Genomic DNA, 13,739 nt, shown 5'->3' on the forward strand with positions numbered 1-13,739 from the left:
GTGCACGAAATTCATGTACACGGGGGTTGAAGGGGGAGTTTCCTCAGCCAGGCCTGTGCCCTCTCGCAGTCCAGGAGCCCTCAGGGGGATGTCCATCTGCTACGGAGGTGAGAGAGGCTCCCACCACTGCCACTGCGATCGTTCGCCAGCCGTGAGCCCGGCTTCTGGCTGAGCAGCCCTCCCCCTGTGGGAGCGCACTGACCTCCAGGAGGCAGCTCCTGCATTGAGCATCTGCCCCCTGGTGGTCAGCATGTGTCATAGCAACCGGTTGTTCCACCATTCAATCTGCATAGTCTCTTATTATATAGGATCATTGTATTATTTATTTGTATTATTTCCACATGAGCAACTGTAAACATACTTTTGCCCATGCCTGTATTCGCATTAGCAGTCTAAACAGTACACATGGGTTTTTCTCAATTCCCCCTTTTGCTCCTTTAGTTTCACTTGAGATGCTTGTGGGTGTTATTTGCTTTGGAACAGACAAAATACATACTCAGAGGCATTTGTTTTCGTGTGCCTGATTCTCCGTCCAAAGATTTCATGTTGTAACTGAGTTAATGACTAAGTAGGTGCCTCCTGCTTTGTGGGTCACTCACCACCTTGTCCCACAGCCCGAGTACCTTGGCCATTTGATAGGAGGAAAGTTTTAGATCACTTACAGCAGTCCCCCCTTACCCACAGGCCTGCTTTCTGGGGCTTCAGTTCCTCATGGTCAACCTTGGAAAGAAAATTTAAATGGAAAATTTCAGAAATAAACAATTTGTAAGTTTTAAATTGCATGCTGTTCTTAGTAGCATAATGAAATTTCACACCATCTTGCTCCGTCCCACCAGGGACACGAGTCATCCCTTTGTCCAGCGTACTCCTCCCCGCCGAGTGGTCACTTAAGCGGCCGCCTCGGTTATCAGATCAACTGTCACGGTATTGCAGTGCTTGTGTTCGAGTAACCCTTATCTTATTGCCGTAATTGTCCTATTTCCTTATTAGGTACTGTTGTTAACCTCTTACTGTGCCTGATTTATAAATTACCATATTTTTCGGACCATAAGACGCACTTTTTTCCCCCCAGAAGTGGGGGGAAAAGTCCCTGCGTCTTATGGTCCAAATATAGCCTACACATATACTTTAAAAAAAAAGTTTTTTTACTTGCCCGGCTCTGTGTGGTCTCTGTGTGCTTGCCCCGCTCTAAAATGGTTCTAAATGCTGCTGTTTACTTTACAGGGTTGATTACATGTGTTTATGACTGTGATGTTGGGTTTTAATGCACATAAAATATTTTAGGACACTATTTGTTTCAGAATCTTTTTTTCTTCATTTCCCTTCTCTAAAAACTGGTGTGTCTTATGGTCCGGAGCGTCTTATGGTCCGAAAAATACGGTAACTATCATAGGTATGTTCATCTAGGAAACATAACATTATAAAGTCTTAGGCATGCCTGGGTTCTTGGATCATCTCTCTCCCAGATGGCGGGAGACTAAACAGGTGTTTCTCGATGTCCCTCCCCCGGCTCTTTCCGTTACCGTCATGTAGAGTTCCGTAGCCTCAGTCCCAGGGCCGCGGGTTACCTAACCCTGAGGACACATCCGAGCCCGCCCCTCCCGCAGCGGGGTTTGCAGGCCGGCCCCAGCTTTGCTCAGCCTCCGCTTCCTTTCATGGGCACCAGAGCCACATGGCAAACAAAGTGCCTCTGCTCTCTCTCCAACGGTCCAGCGCTGTGCCCAGCTTTGTGCTGATGCCAGGCTCGCCAAACATAATTTTCCATTGTATACCTAACGTGACACCTTATTTTTAAAAGTACGTGTTTAACTCTTAACTACTCAGAGAGGCCATGGTTACAGACTGGAAGCTAGGAAGCCTATGTTCTTTATGCTTCTGCCCTCCCCCCGCTAATCATAAAATAGCAAGTCATTGCCCCCCCATTTCTGTTTTTCTTCTTTTTGGCAATTCTGGCCTCTAAAGCATGATCAAGGCACAGTTTGCACGATGTTTACCACAGCTCGCTGCCCCATGCCGGACAATGGACAGACCGGGGAGGGAGGGACAGGGCAGTCCCCTTCCCTCTCCCGGGGACCCCTCTCCCAACCCGGTGTGCCCACAGCGAAAGCGGGTAAGCAACTTGCCAGTTTCATTTTTTCTATTTTAACGGAGCAAGTGAAAACTTGTCCTCGCACTCTTTTTTCTCCTCCCTTTTATAGAGGTACCTTCGGTTTTTGTTTTTGTTTTTCTTTGTTCCTGTTTTCTCCTTAAAGCTTTCTACCGTCCAAATACAAACCACGGGGCCTACCTTACCAAGCTGGGTAAAGGTGGTAGTAGCATGGCTGTGTGTGTACTTTCCTCAGTGAGAGTCACCTGCCCAGCCGGAGCCCTGCTGCTTTTCTCTTAGGCCCATGAACTTCCCAGCTGCTGGCCAGGGGCTGCAGGGCTGAGTTGGGAGCCATGCGGAGAAAAGCTGGCCGGCTCCCCCTCGGAGCTCCCTCAGTAACGCCACGTCGCAGCCCATTGAGCTAGCTGGGTACACTTGTGAGAAGAAAGGTTGTGCCTCTGCGGAGCGTCAGGCCAAAATTTCTGCTCCAGCCCCCAGCAACGGATTCTTTGGGGGTGTCTTAAAAGGCCATTTGGGAAGCGGACTTCCATGCAGCAAATAGGACTTGGGTTAAATGGTTACATTTGTTTCCCCAAGTGCATCAGGGGAAGCTAACCTCTTCAGAGCATGTGTTCATTAGAGATTTGAAGTGGGGTGGGAAGCAATAAAATAGGAAAAAAAAAAAAAAGGCCAGTGGGTTCTCTTGTGAGATAGTTTTTTGTTCCTATGAATTGAATACTCTCTGAAAAGTTTCAAAAAGAGACTGGGAAGAATGTGTTTGCTTTGATCCAACATGTGGAGTGTTCCCCACTACAAATGCCCTTTAATTTAGAAACATTGTTGAAAAGTCTGTTTGAAAGTACATACAAATATAATATGTAAATAAGCTCTAATTAGTTATTTCAATTAATTACTTTCTGTTTCTGCTTCCCAGCTCTAGTTTTCTCCCCATAATGTTGCTTGTCAGAGTCCAGCTTTGGCCCCCTCCAAAAAAATGTTTTCCTAACAGAAATTACTGAGAAAACACATTTCCCCTCTGTTAAAAACTTTACAATGATAGTGAAATCCCAGATTCTGTATCTTTATACGGAATTGTTTCAGACATTTTTTTAGCCTGTGATTTGCTAGTATATTGAAGAAGGAAATCTTGCAGTTAATTGAAAGAATGGGTGTTTCCTTCTTCAAATAAACAGTGTGTGTTGGTTTTAGAAAATGAATCGACATCAGGCTACCTACCAACTAGCTTCTAATCTTTCCCGACCACCCTCTGTTCTTTCATTGGACTTGAAGACGGAAAGTTTTCATTCTTTCTAAGTCAACTAAGATTCTTCTCAGTGGGAACAATGGAAGCTCTGAGACAACACGAGTACAGTGAACTCAGGTTGTTCCTGTTCAGCAAAGTTTTGGAAATAGATTGAGAACCTGAAATATTGATTTTGGAAGCCTAGAAAGTAAGCCAACAGTGTGATACATTCTGAGCTTTTCACTGGGAAAATGCACTTTACTTGAATCAAATTATATCGCTAGAGTTTGGAGGGCTTTGGCAGTCACCTGGGGACCAGGGAGCAGCGCTGTGTTTACCGCCTCAGCTCCTTGGGGTGGTTGGGTAGAAATGCACATTCCTTGGCCTTACTCCAGTCTACAGAATCAAAACCTCTGGGGCGGGTCTACGCTTTTCACAAACGTTTCTGGAAAATGCTGATGCTCAGCAAATTTGGGAAACTGCCGATTTAGGCTAGCCATTGATTCTGCAGGGAGGAACGCGGGCCCAGAGAGTTGGTGGGTCAGACGTCCATGGTACCCGAGGCAAGAACAAGCTTTCTGACTCGACTTGTGCTGTCCGTCCGTCCGTACCATGTATCCAGAACGGCCTGAGGCAGGACCGTTAGGGTAGGTTGAAACTACTTCTGTTACGAGGGGAGATTTCATCTCCAAGATTAGGAGAGAATGGTTCTCCATAGGATATAAAGGTAAAGACACCAAGGTCTAGCGGTCGGAGGTTTTGTGCTGGGGCCTCTATCTAAACTAAAACCTGAAGGAACCTGAGCCGTGTTGTCTGTTCTCTTTCCTGTGAGCCTGGAGACCAATGCAAATAGGTAAGGCTGGTTAGCTCAGTTGTTAGCTCATGTAGTTGAGCCCCAGCACATGGACACGTGTGCCTGGCTGAGATATACATCTTTAGGCTGTATGCTCTCTTAGAGTGCACATTTGTGTATTTTAATATTGCCTACATCCGTTCCATCTAGGAAACGATAATAAAGTCATTAAAAAGCACAGACTGAAAAACACAGTACTACCTACTGAAGCTTATATGATTATCCAGCAAATGCTTACGGATGTTTATTATACTCAAATAATCAGGAAAGATAAAATAACCTACATTTGTTTTTACAGTATTCTGTGGTGAAGAGTTTCAACTGTGATGGTGATCCTGAATTTCCACAAGATCAGGATCGCTTTCTCAGTCGTCAGGGGAGGCTGAGTTCCAGTCAGCCTCACTTCAGCGTTCAGTCAGTGGACCGCCTGTTTTTGGGAACTGCAGCGTCCCAGTGTCTAGAATATGTCCCGGTCCACTCAACTCTGTCGCATAGTCCACATAGGAGCACGTGCGTAATGAGGAGTTCTTAGGACAGGCCACGTATTTTCATAAGGAAGTGAACAAAAGTAGCCTGCTTCAAGAGGCAGCGCCAGGAGAGCAGGGTCCATTCCAGAGCAACCATGGGAAATTAAGATTTCTGTGTAAGCATGTGGCTGTACGTATGCTAAGTATTCCGTTTCTCCTCCCTTCCACACAAACACGTATTGATGGTCTGCTTGTGAAAAGCCTGTGTGAAGTGCCGAGGATAAAAAATAGACCGGAGACGTTTGGCAGGGTGGTTCTGGCTGTCCCGGCACAGGAGGAGGCCACCGAGTTGACGGCAGTGTGGTTGGGGAGGCAGCAGACAGCATTCCAGTGTTCAGAGCTAGTGATTGTGACGGCACCTCCCGCGCGTCCCACAGAAGCGCCCTGTGTGTTGGGCTCTTCCTTATCTTTCACACATACCTCATTCCTCAGGAGCTCGGATTCCGTTGCTGTTCTAGGAAGGAAGAGTAGCGAGCTCTTGAAGCCTAACACCAACACATTTACTTCTGTCTTCCATGCCTCTATTTAAAAACAGGATCTCTCTCTCTGGCCCACGCACTGTGGAGCAGCTTAAATACGGATGCTGTTTTATCTGTGATGACAGTGAGTTCTGTGAGCTTTGTCATCCTTTATGCAGGCTATTCAAGTGAATCAGTATCTGCTTTAGTTGGGGATTTGTTAAATAAATGTGTTTTATTTCCTTCTAATGGAAATGGGTGCAACACTGATGATGATTATAGCAGTAGTACTTTATTTTGTACCCATAGATGAAATTGGCTTAATGTGAGACTTCTTTGAAAAATGTAGTTCTTAGCACCCAATCATGAACTGGGCCATATGGAAGGAGTTCTAAAATGAAAGCTGTAAATCAAAAAATGTCAGAAAGCTGCTGCTGTTGATGTAATCATGACTACCTGACCTGGGTTTTGTCTATTGGATTGACAGTGACAGAGTCTCTACACTCACCAGCAGGAGGTAGTTCCACCTAAAAACCAATGGCTCCTCCGTGGCAGAGCCATGGTTATTACCAGGTCCCTGATGGTACCAGGCAGTGCTCACAGAACCATGGACTTCCTTGGACATGAAAAGGGCCTTAGCCATCACTCGCAGGCAACCAATGGCCTTGAGTAATCGGCAGGATTTGGCAAAGTAGAGATTGAAGAAAAGGACCTTGTGTGAGGAGAAATAATGTGCACCAAGATATGGAGGGTTGAGAGGGCACACTATTTATTTGGGGAACAGTGTGGAGAGTTCTCTGACTGGAACAAAGAGGTTATATTCCCAATGGAGAATAAGCATTAGGAGTAGGTAGTAGGAAAGATGAGTTGAAGGTCAATTAATGGACAGATTCCTTTAGTTTATTTCAGAAGCAAAGGAAGGTTCTACCTATCAGTTTTTAGGATCATTTTAGAGTCAGGCAAGAATAGAGCCAAATCCAACTCCACCTCTTAATAGCTGGGTGACCTCAAGACAAAATATACAACCTGGCTAAAACCTTAGTGTATTCATCTGCGCACTATAGCTGATATCTCTCTCACAGAAAGGTGTGACTTATATGAGATCCTGTGTGAGGAGCCCCAGCAAAGAGCCTCGTGAAAACAGGGTCTCTGAGGGAAGCAAGGAGGAGCACGTGGGGTACAGGGAGGCTTACCTGCTGAAGAGCTGGAATCAGGCCAGAAATCAGACCAGTTTCGGTGGTCCTCCAGGGGAGGGAGCATGCGTATACATGGATTCTCTGTGACCTCTGTCCTGTTGTGGGATTTTGTTTAACTTGAGGTGAGGGTTGGGCCGCCTTGTCCGTGCTGTTAAAGGCACAATAATCACAGACCTTTGCTTTTGTCTGGAACAGGATGCCAGCGATCCATTGGCCTTTCCCATGGGAAAGCCAAGGTGTGCAATTACAGCGGCTGGTATTACTGCGGCACCTGCCACGTGGACGACAGTTTCCTCATCCCCGCACGCCTCGTCCACAACTGGGACACGTCCAAGTACAAGGTAGGCGCAGAGACTCTGCGCGCTTCATCACGGCAACCCTTGCATGCCGTCACGTGGATTGTTAAGATAATGACATGAGAATTCGTAGCGAACTTGATGAGGTAGTTTTATAAAAGCTACAAGATCTTCTCCCACTTTCTACTCTGCCGTGTTCTCTCTCTTCCTTCTGTGGTCATCCCTACCAGAACTCACGTGCCTATTCCCAGTTCTAGCTCCAGCTTTGCTGCTGAAAGTGAGGTCTGAGGTAATTAATTCCTAATGGACATCCCAGCTTTAGTGTTAAACCTAGCTGTCTTCTAGCCATCTGGTTGGTTAGCTACCTTGTACAGCTTCTCCACCCTTCCATAAACCACCTTCCTAGCAGGAGCTAGGAGTTGGCAAGGCGAGGAATCCAGCCCCACACTGGAGTGGCACTTTAGGCTTAGGATTTTTTTTTTTTATGGTGCTGTGCCTGCCACATAGCAGCGAAGTCTGTTACCTGGTCTGACTAGCCTATCCTGTGGGCACTTCAGTTTCAGTACGCCCCAAGCGGGCTTTATCACCTCCCAAATGTCCCCCCAAGTACACATGGCTCCACCAGTCACCACTGTCAATGCTGGGAGACCTACTGGACGCCTCTCTGCCCCCACCCCCGCCCCTAATCAGTTAGCAGAAATCATGTGCAGTTATAGCTCTTGAGATCATGCTCTCCACTGCAGCCACCACTTGTCCACACTAACTTGAACCCTCAGCATCACTCATGTGATGGAATTCAGTAGCTTCCTAGCTGTGCTTTCTGCTTTCAAGTCTTGCCCCAACAATATTTCAAAAAAAGCCCTAATCTCACCGTGGGTAAATTTTATACTCTCCTCAGCCTCAGTTTCTTCACATTCAGAGTGGAGATAATAATAATAGTACCTATTTCATAAGGTGGTTCTTTGCTTAAATGATTCACAGAAAGCACGTCGGGCAATGCCTGGTACATATAAGTGCCCAGTTAATGGCAGCTTTTACATGATTGTACATAAGGTCAATACAAATCTTAGCTTAACACAGAGACCTTTGTGACCTCTAGACCCTGCCTTTCTAGCCCCTTCGCCCACTACCTCCCTGCCTCCACGAGTCTCTCCAGTAAGATCACACGCCTCCCTATCCCCAGTCCTGCCGTCTCACACCTCTTGCCCTCACTCAGCACAGCAAATCCTAAACCCAGCTTAAACCTCATTTCCTCTCCCAGACAGTTATCATTCTCTCCTCTGCATCTTGTACTTGACACTCTGCGTATAGGCTATAAATATATTTGTCCTGTGTGTATTAGATAAAAACTTACTGAGAAGGAAAGAACACCAAGTTGAATTTGGTTTAGACAGTTTAATCTGCTTGGAGCAGGGATTTGACAGCCAAGAGAGGTGAGAGGTGTGTAGAGAGCAAGTGAGTGAGGCAGTCCTAGCCCTGTGATCACTGAGGGCTTAGGCTGTGGCACATGCCAGCGGAATATATGCCAGTCAGCTGAGCTAAAGCAGAAAAGGTGCCACTGGTGAGGAAAATGAGCAGTTCTGGCATGGTTTATGGAGATGTGAAAGGAGGAGGAAATCCGGGTCTGTTTGCAGATAGCTGTGAAGGCCACCCAAACCATCCATTTAGCCATCGCTGACACCTGCAATCTCTACGCAGCAGGCATTTGCCATGGTGGTCATTCAAGTGTGAGGGCTTGATTTTGAGAGAATAGGTAACGGGTTGAGATGCTGGGCTCCCTCCCTTCCTCCATGTCGCATGTGAGGAGGATCTGCTGTGTCAGACCATCCTTCTCAGGGTGTCAGTGAACAGCAGGAGAGTTTAAAGCAAGAATAGAGCTGGTCGATTTTATCTGGATCATCTCTCACAGGCATTAAGCAACTATATTCCATTTAGTGCAGTGTCTATCTTTGCTCAGATGCAGATTTAACTTAATATTCCTAATTGGGAGGATCAATTCAGACCTATCAGTTTCTAAAACCAGACATCTTTCTGTGAGATCTGCCTGCTCTGTCTCATGGTGAGTACGTGACTGGCCGTGGAAGCCAGCGAAAGAGGGTTTTGCAGAGCAGGATGAAGTCTGTCATCTTAAGCGTTTCCTTGTCTGCCCTCTGGAGAAGTAATAATCCTAATGACTTTTAAAGCAGGATTTCATCTGTTTTCTGGTGTACATCCTGCAAATCGAGTTGAGCTCCAGGATTAGCCTGCAGCTAAGCCCTCTCCTCACATTTTCTAATGAAATTCTCGTTGACTATAACTTCCCTCCATCGCCACCCCCACTCAAAAATACCAGCATGAGAAAGAAATGGGAAGGAACTCAGCCTCAACTCCTCCTAACAGTTCCCCCGTGTTGTACTTTTTCAAGAGATTTTTGTATCCTAGCCAGAACAGCCACATTCCATTTCGCTAGGGGTTTTCCATGTTACGTAAACCATTTCCTATCGCTGACACTTTGAGAGGCATGCAGAGCTGGAGCATAGTCGTTGATGGGGAAAACCACTCGTTCAGAGTCATTTGGAGATTTGGAGAACAAATTGTAATTAAACTTAAGATCTCCTGATTCCTCCTCCATTAGCCCACAGCGCCTGTTTTAACAGGACCTAGAAGTGTTATGATTGGGATTGATTTCAGTAAGACAGGCTTCCCCATGATGTTTCAGAGATGGGAAGAAAACCTCATACCAAAGCAATGAGTGGTTATTTGTGGGGAAAATTATTTTTCTTTCCTTTTTCAATTTTTATTCTCTCAATACTTTTTTGTAAATTGGGACTTAGTTCTATATACTTTAACAAAATATGAATTAAAATGTATTCTTTTTAATGCCTCAGAATTAGAATTATGATTGTTCTGCCCTGCGATAGAAAATCTCCACGTGCTTTAATGTGGTGTGGGAGGCTGTTTTTCCGCTAGGTTTTTATTCTTTCACAAATTCCAAGATTCAGGAAGTACAGAGGATATATATATATATATATATATACACACACACACACATATATATATGTAATCTCCCTCCCTGTTCTTCCCTCAGGCAAGCAAATTACTCCCTTCTTGTGTATCCTTCCAGAGGTCATTTCCCAGGCCTGTGTTTACACAGAAGTGGCAGGAAGCAGTATAGTACACAAGCTGCTCTTGGAGAGCTTTCCATTTAGATCATAAAACTCTTCTTTGGGCTTTTTTTTTTTTTTAAATAGCCATTCCATATTCCATCATGAATTTTACACACATCAATTTATCCAACCTGACTTTTTTTTGTTTTTTTAATGGACATTAGGTTTTCCCAATCTTTTGCTGTTAGACAGTGATTCAATGAATAGCTTTATGCATCCTTTTGAATATAAATTCTTTCATTTATGAGTGAGACTCCCTGCAGATAACTTCCTAGGTGTAGGTATGTACAGTTGTGAGGTTCTGTGCTGTTCTTTTATCTTCTATCGTCTTGCAGGTGTCCTCCTTCCCTTAGTACCAGATGTCGGCTGTCATGTCTGTTGTCACTGTGCTGCCTCTAGCTGTCCCTTCCCGCTTTATTTCCTCTAAATAAGGCGAATCACGTAGATGCAGGGCTGTGGGAAAAAGAACCCCCTCACAGATTGCAGCACACCAGGGGTGGGGAACGTCTGGCCCGCGGGCTGGATAGAGCTTATGAAATCACTTGGTCTGGCCCTGCCAAGGCAACCGCTTACGGAATTCCTATTTAAAATTCAATAAATCTAGGAGCTTTTTTCATAGCAATGTAAGTTTATATTAAGTGAATTATATTAGCGAATGATGTTATAAATATCCAAATGATCCTTGGCAGGAAAAGGTTTCCCACCCCTGGCTTAAACTATTTTGTTCTAAGGTAAAAGAGAGAGCTTTGAAAAAATTTCATTTATGTTAGTAATAAACACTACGTATTATTTAGTAAAACACTAATAGGTCAGTGAACTGTTGACCCTGTAAAACTGTTTCTAATGCGAATGGAATGGGGTCATGGAAAGAGTGCCAAGTAAAAGCGTTCATTTTTTAAAAAGAAAGCGTATTGGGTTCATCCATCTGCACTTGTTTTCACTCTGACTTTCCACAAATTTAGTTGGCAAGAAGTAGGACAGTAGCTTTTAGGTGAAATATACTCGGCATTCACATATAACTCACGCAATATTTATATGAACAAGAAACTCCGTCACATAAACTTTATCACCTCAGAATGCCATTGGCTTCCTTCCCCAAGTAACTCTATATTTTTAAACATTTTCTCCTTTGAAAAGCTTTTAAATTACAGTGGAGTCTGAAAGGAATCCTCACACCAGCAGGCAGGCCCATTTAGAACTTAGGGGCGAAAGTGCTCTCTTTTGCAAAAAAAAAATGGCATTTCCTGCTGCATTTGGAGCCCTCTCAGAAATGTCCTCACCAGAGCACATGATTGATTCTCAAAGGCACGCATGTGCTCGGCCCGGCTGCCAGCCACGGCTCGGCCTGCGGGGAGCCGTTCGCACACCCGGCAGCCGCCGTCACAACACGCCCTGTGTTCCTAACACTCGCTAATGACCCGCGGGGCAGCGCCTCGGCCGTGATTGAAACGAGCTGTTTTTGTTTTTAGTGATTTCAGTTTATGAATGCTGACGTCAGTAGCTGCTGTCCCATTTGTCTTGCTGCTTTTACTGTCTCTGTGAAAGACTCTTTCCCCCCCTCCTTTCGGGCTTAAGTGCCACCTGAAGAGAGAAGCCTTTTAAGGCCTGGGAGACTGGCCAGTGCCCTTTGTCCTTCTGTTCACCTACTAAAAGGTAGCATTGTTAGCCTGCTGCAGCGGGGCCCTGGCTCAGTGTAAACACTGCTCAATGGGGCCGGGAAGACTAATTGAATTGTACAATACATCATTTCCAGCAACAGTTTCAAGTGGGCTGTGCTGCATTTTCCAGAACACCGTTCGTTTTTCCCTCTTTTAAGATATTTAAATATTGCAAATATTGAGCTAGGATAAATAAAGTCTATCTGAACCCGATCCTGTCTTTCCCCACTGAGCTGTGAGCCCCAGGAGGAAGGGCCCAGGTCTGGCATGTACCTGCCTCTGCCTCAGAGCGAGGCCAGCAGTTCTTTCCAATCTGGTAAAACAGTCACAGGCTTTGGCAGATGCGAGGTGCGTCTCGGGAGCTGGAGTTACAGAGACTGTAAACGTCATTAATTCTAGCTCTGCAGGACCCCAGAGGATTACACAGCACAGCAGGTACCTCAAAAATAATTGCTTTTAAGGGGGAAAAAGTTATACTTTTAATAGAAAAAAAATGACTCCTATTTTGCTTCTCTGTAAGGAGCATAAACTTTTATGAGCTTTATAATCAAAGTAAATGATAATATTGAATTTCATAAACATCTCTTTTTAATCAACATGCAGTAGCCATACATTTAGTTATCACATGTGCATATGGATGAGTTCTCCTGGCTGTGTCTGCTTGTTGCACTCTCCTCTGCCCCATCCTTGCTCACCAAGTGAATCTGTTCCTAGACCATAAGCCAATGTCACCTGTTTTGCCAGGCCTGCCTGGCTCCTAACCGCCCTTCCCCAGCAGCACAGGTGATTTCTCCCTCCTTTGTTACCTGTGGATCTCACTCATTGTTCTTTCGTGGTAGATGACAGGCCATGTGCTATGTGAATACTTTAAGTATTTGTCTATTGTCCTAAACTAGGGGTGTCGAACTCAGAGAAGGGGCCAAAATCTAAAATCCAGCCTAAATCGCGGGCCGAATGGTTTACTGAACAGTCATAAACTGTCATTGTGATGGAAACGCAGCGGAGTGCAGTGATGACAGCGCGGTGTGGGCCACATTGCAAGGCCTGGCGGAACGGATTTGGCCCGCGGGCCTTGTGTTTGACACATGTGTAAACAGTGAGTCCCTTGAAGGCAGGGCCTGTATCCTATTTAACTTCAGTAATAAGCTTCTAACCTGGAGTGTGAAACATAGTGGATTTCCATTTTCTTTTTCATAAGCAAAGTTGTTTGTTTTTATGGTGAATTCCTGCCTTACTCCCAGTACTAGAGAGGTTTTGGAGGGAACTTGGTGAAGAAGTTTTTACCTTTCATAAATAGAGCTAACCAATTCTATGTAGCAGTAGTGAGTCCATGTCTCAGCGAATTAGAATGTACAGGCCCCCAGATTACCCATGTGTCACGCATTATTTAAGCAAACCCCCCCCCCCCCCGCCCCTCTCTTGGACGCATTATGTTTCTACTACTTACTTTTACTGATGAGTGATATTTTTTAGTCAACTTTCATTGTTTACTACCAGATGTAGATACAGAATTGGATGAATATGCTAGAGGCAGCCCAAGTTGTTCTGATAAGAAAAACTCATTTCTGCTCATTAAAGTGTGTATTTGAGCCCTAACTGGTTTGGCTCAGTGGATAGAGCATTGGCCCACGGACTAAAGAGTCCCAGTTTGACTCTGGTCAAGGGCATGTACCTTGGTTGTGGGCTTAATCCCCAGAAGGGGGCATGCAGGAGGCAGCTGATCAATGTTTCTCATTGTTTCTCACTCTCTATCCTTCCTCTGTAAAAAAATAAAATAAAAAATATATATGAGTATATAGTTAAAAAAATAAAAGTGTGTATTTGAGTTTGTTTTCTATGCATTGAAATTATTCTGCACATATTTATTTTTTCTATGCATTGAAATTATTCTGCACATATTTATTTTTTAAAAGTGGTATAGGATATACATACATGTATTTTTAAAATCAGGGAGTCTAAATTTCCTTCCCCCCATCCCACCCCCCCCTTTTTTTTTTTTTTACCTTTTTCTAGAAATAATTATAGAGTCACAGATAGTACACAGTAGCCCTGTATCCTTTCACCTAATTTTCCCCATTGGTTACATCTTAAATAATTAAAAAATATTTTTTAAAAAGCAAACAAACAAAACTGACCTTGGTATACTGGGTCTGTGTAGTTCTGTGTCATTTTATCATGTGTGTAGATGCTGGTATTCAGGATATAGAATTAATGCATTCCTTTCATTAATGCCAGTTGAGTTTCTGGAAGAGAGAAGGAAGACAAACTTCACATTT

The 13,739-nt window shown here is 44.6% G+C and overlaps 1 protein-coding gene across 3 annotated transcripts in view; it reads left to right on the forward strand.

The window, feature by feature from the left end:
* PLEKHM3 (pleckstrin homology domain containing M3) overlaps positions 1–13,739 on the forward strand; it is a 144,073-nt gene that overhangs the window by 41,520 nt on the left and 88,814 nt on the right. For all 3 annotated transcript variants that reach the window (XM_036421537.2, XM_036421536.2, XM_036421538.2), the window contains exon 4: positions 6,559–6,704. In XM_036421537.2, coding sequence (XP_036277430.1) covers positions 6,559–6,704 — 146 coding nt within the window. The remainder of the gene's footprint in view (positions 1–6,558; positions 6,705–13,739) is intronic.

This window comes from Pipistrellus kuhlii, unplaced genomic scaffold (assembly GCF_014108245.1).
Source record: "Pipistrellus kuhlii isolate mPipKuh1 unplaced genomic scaffold, mPipKuh1.p scaffold_m20_p_7, whole genome shotgun sequence".
NCBI classification, from domain to species: domain Eukaryota; kingdom Metazoa; phylum Chordata; class Mammalia; order Chiroptera; family Vespertilionidae; genus Pipistrellus; species Pipistrellus kuhlii.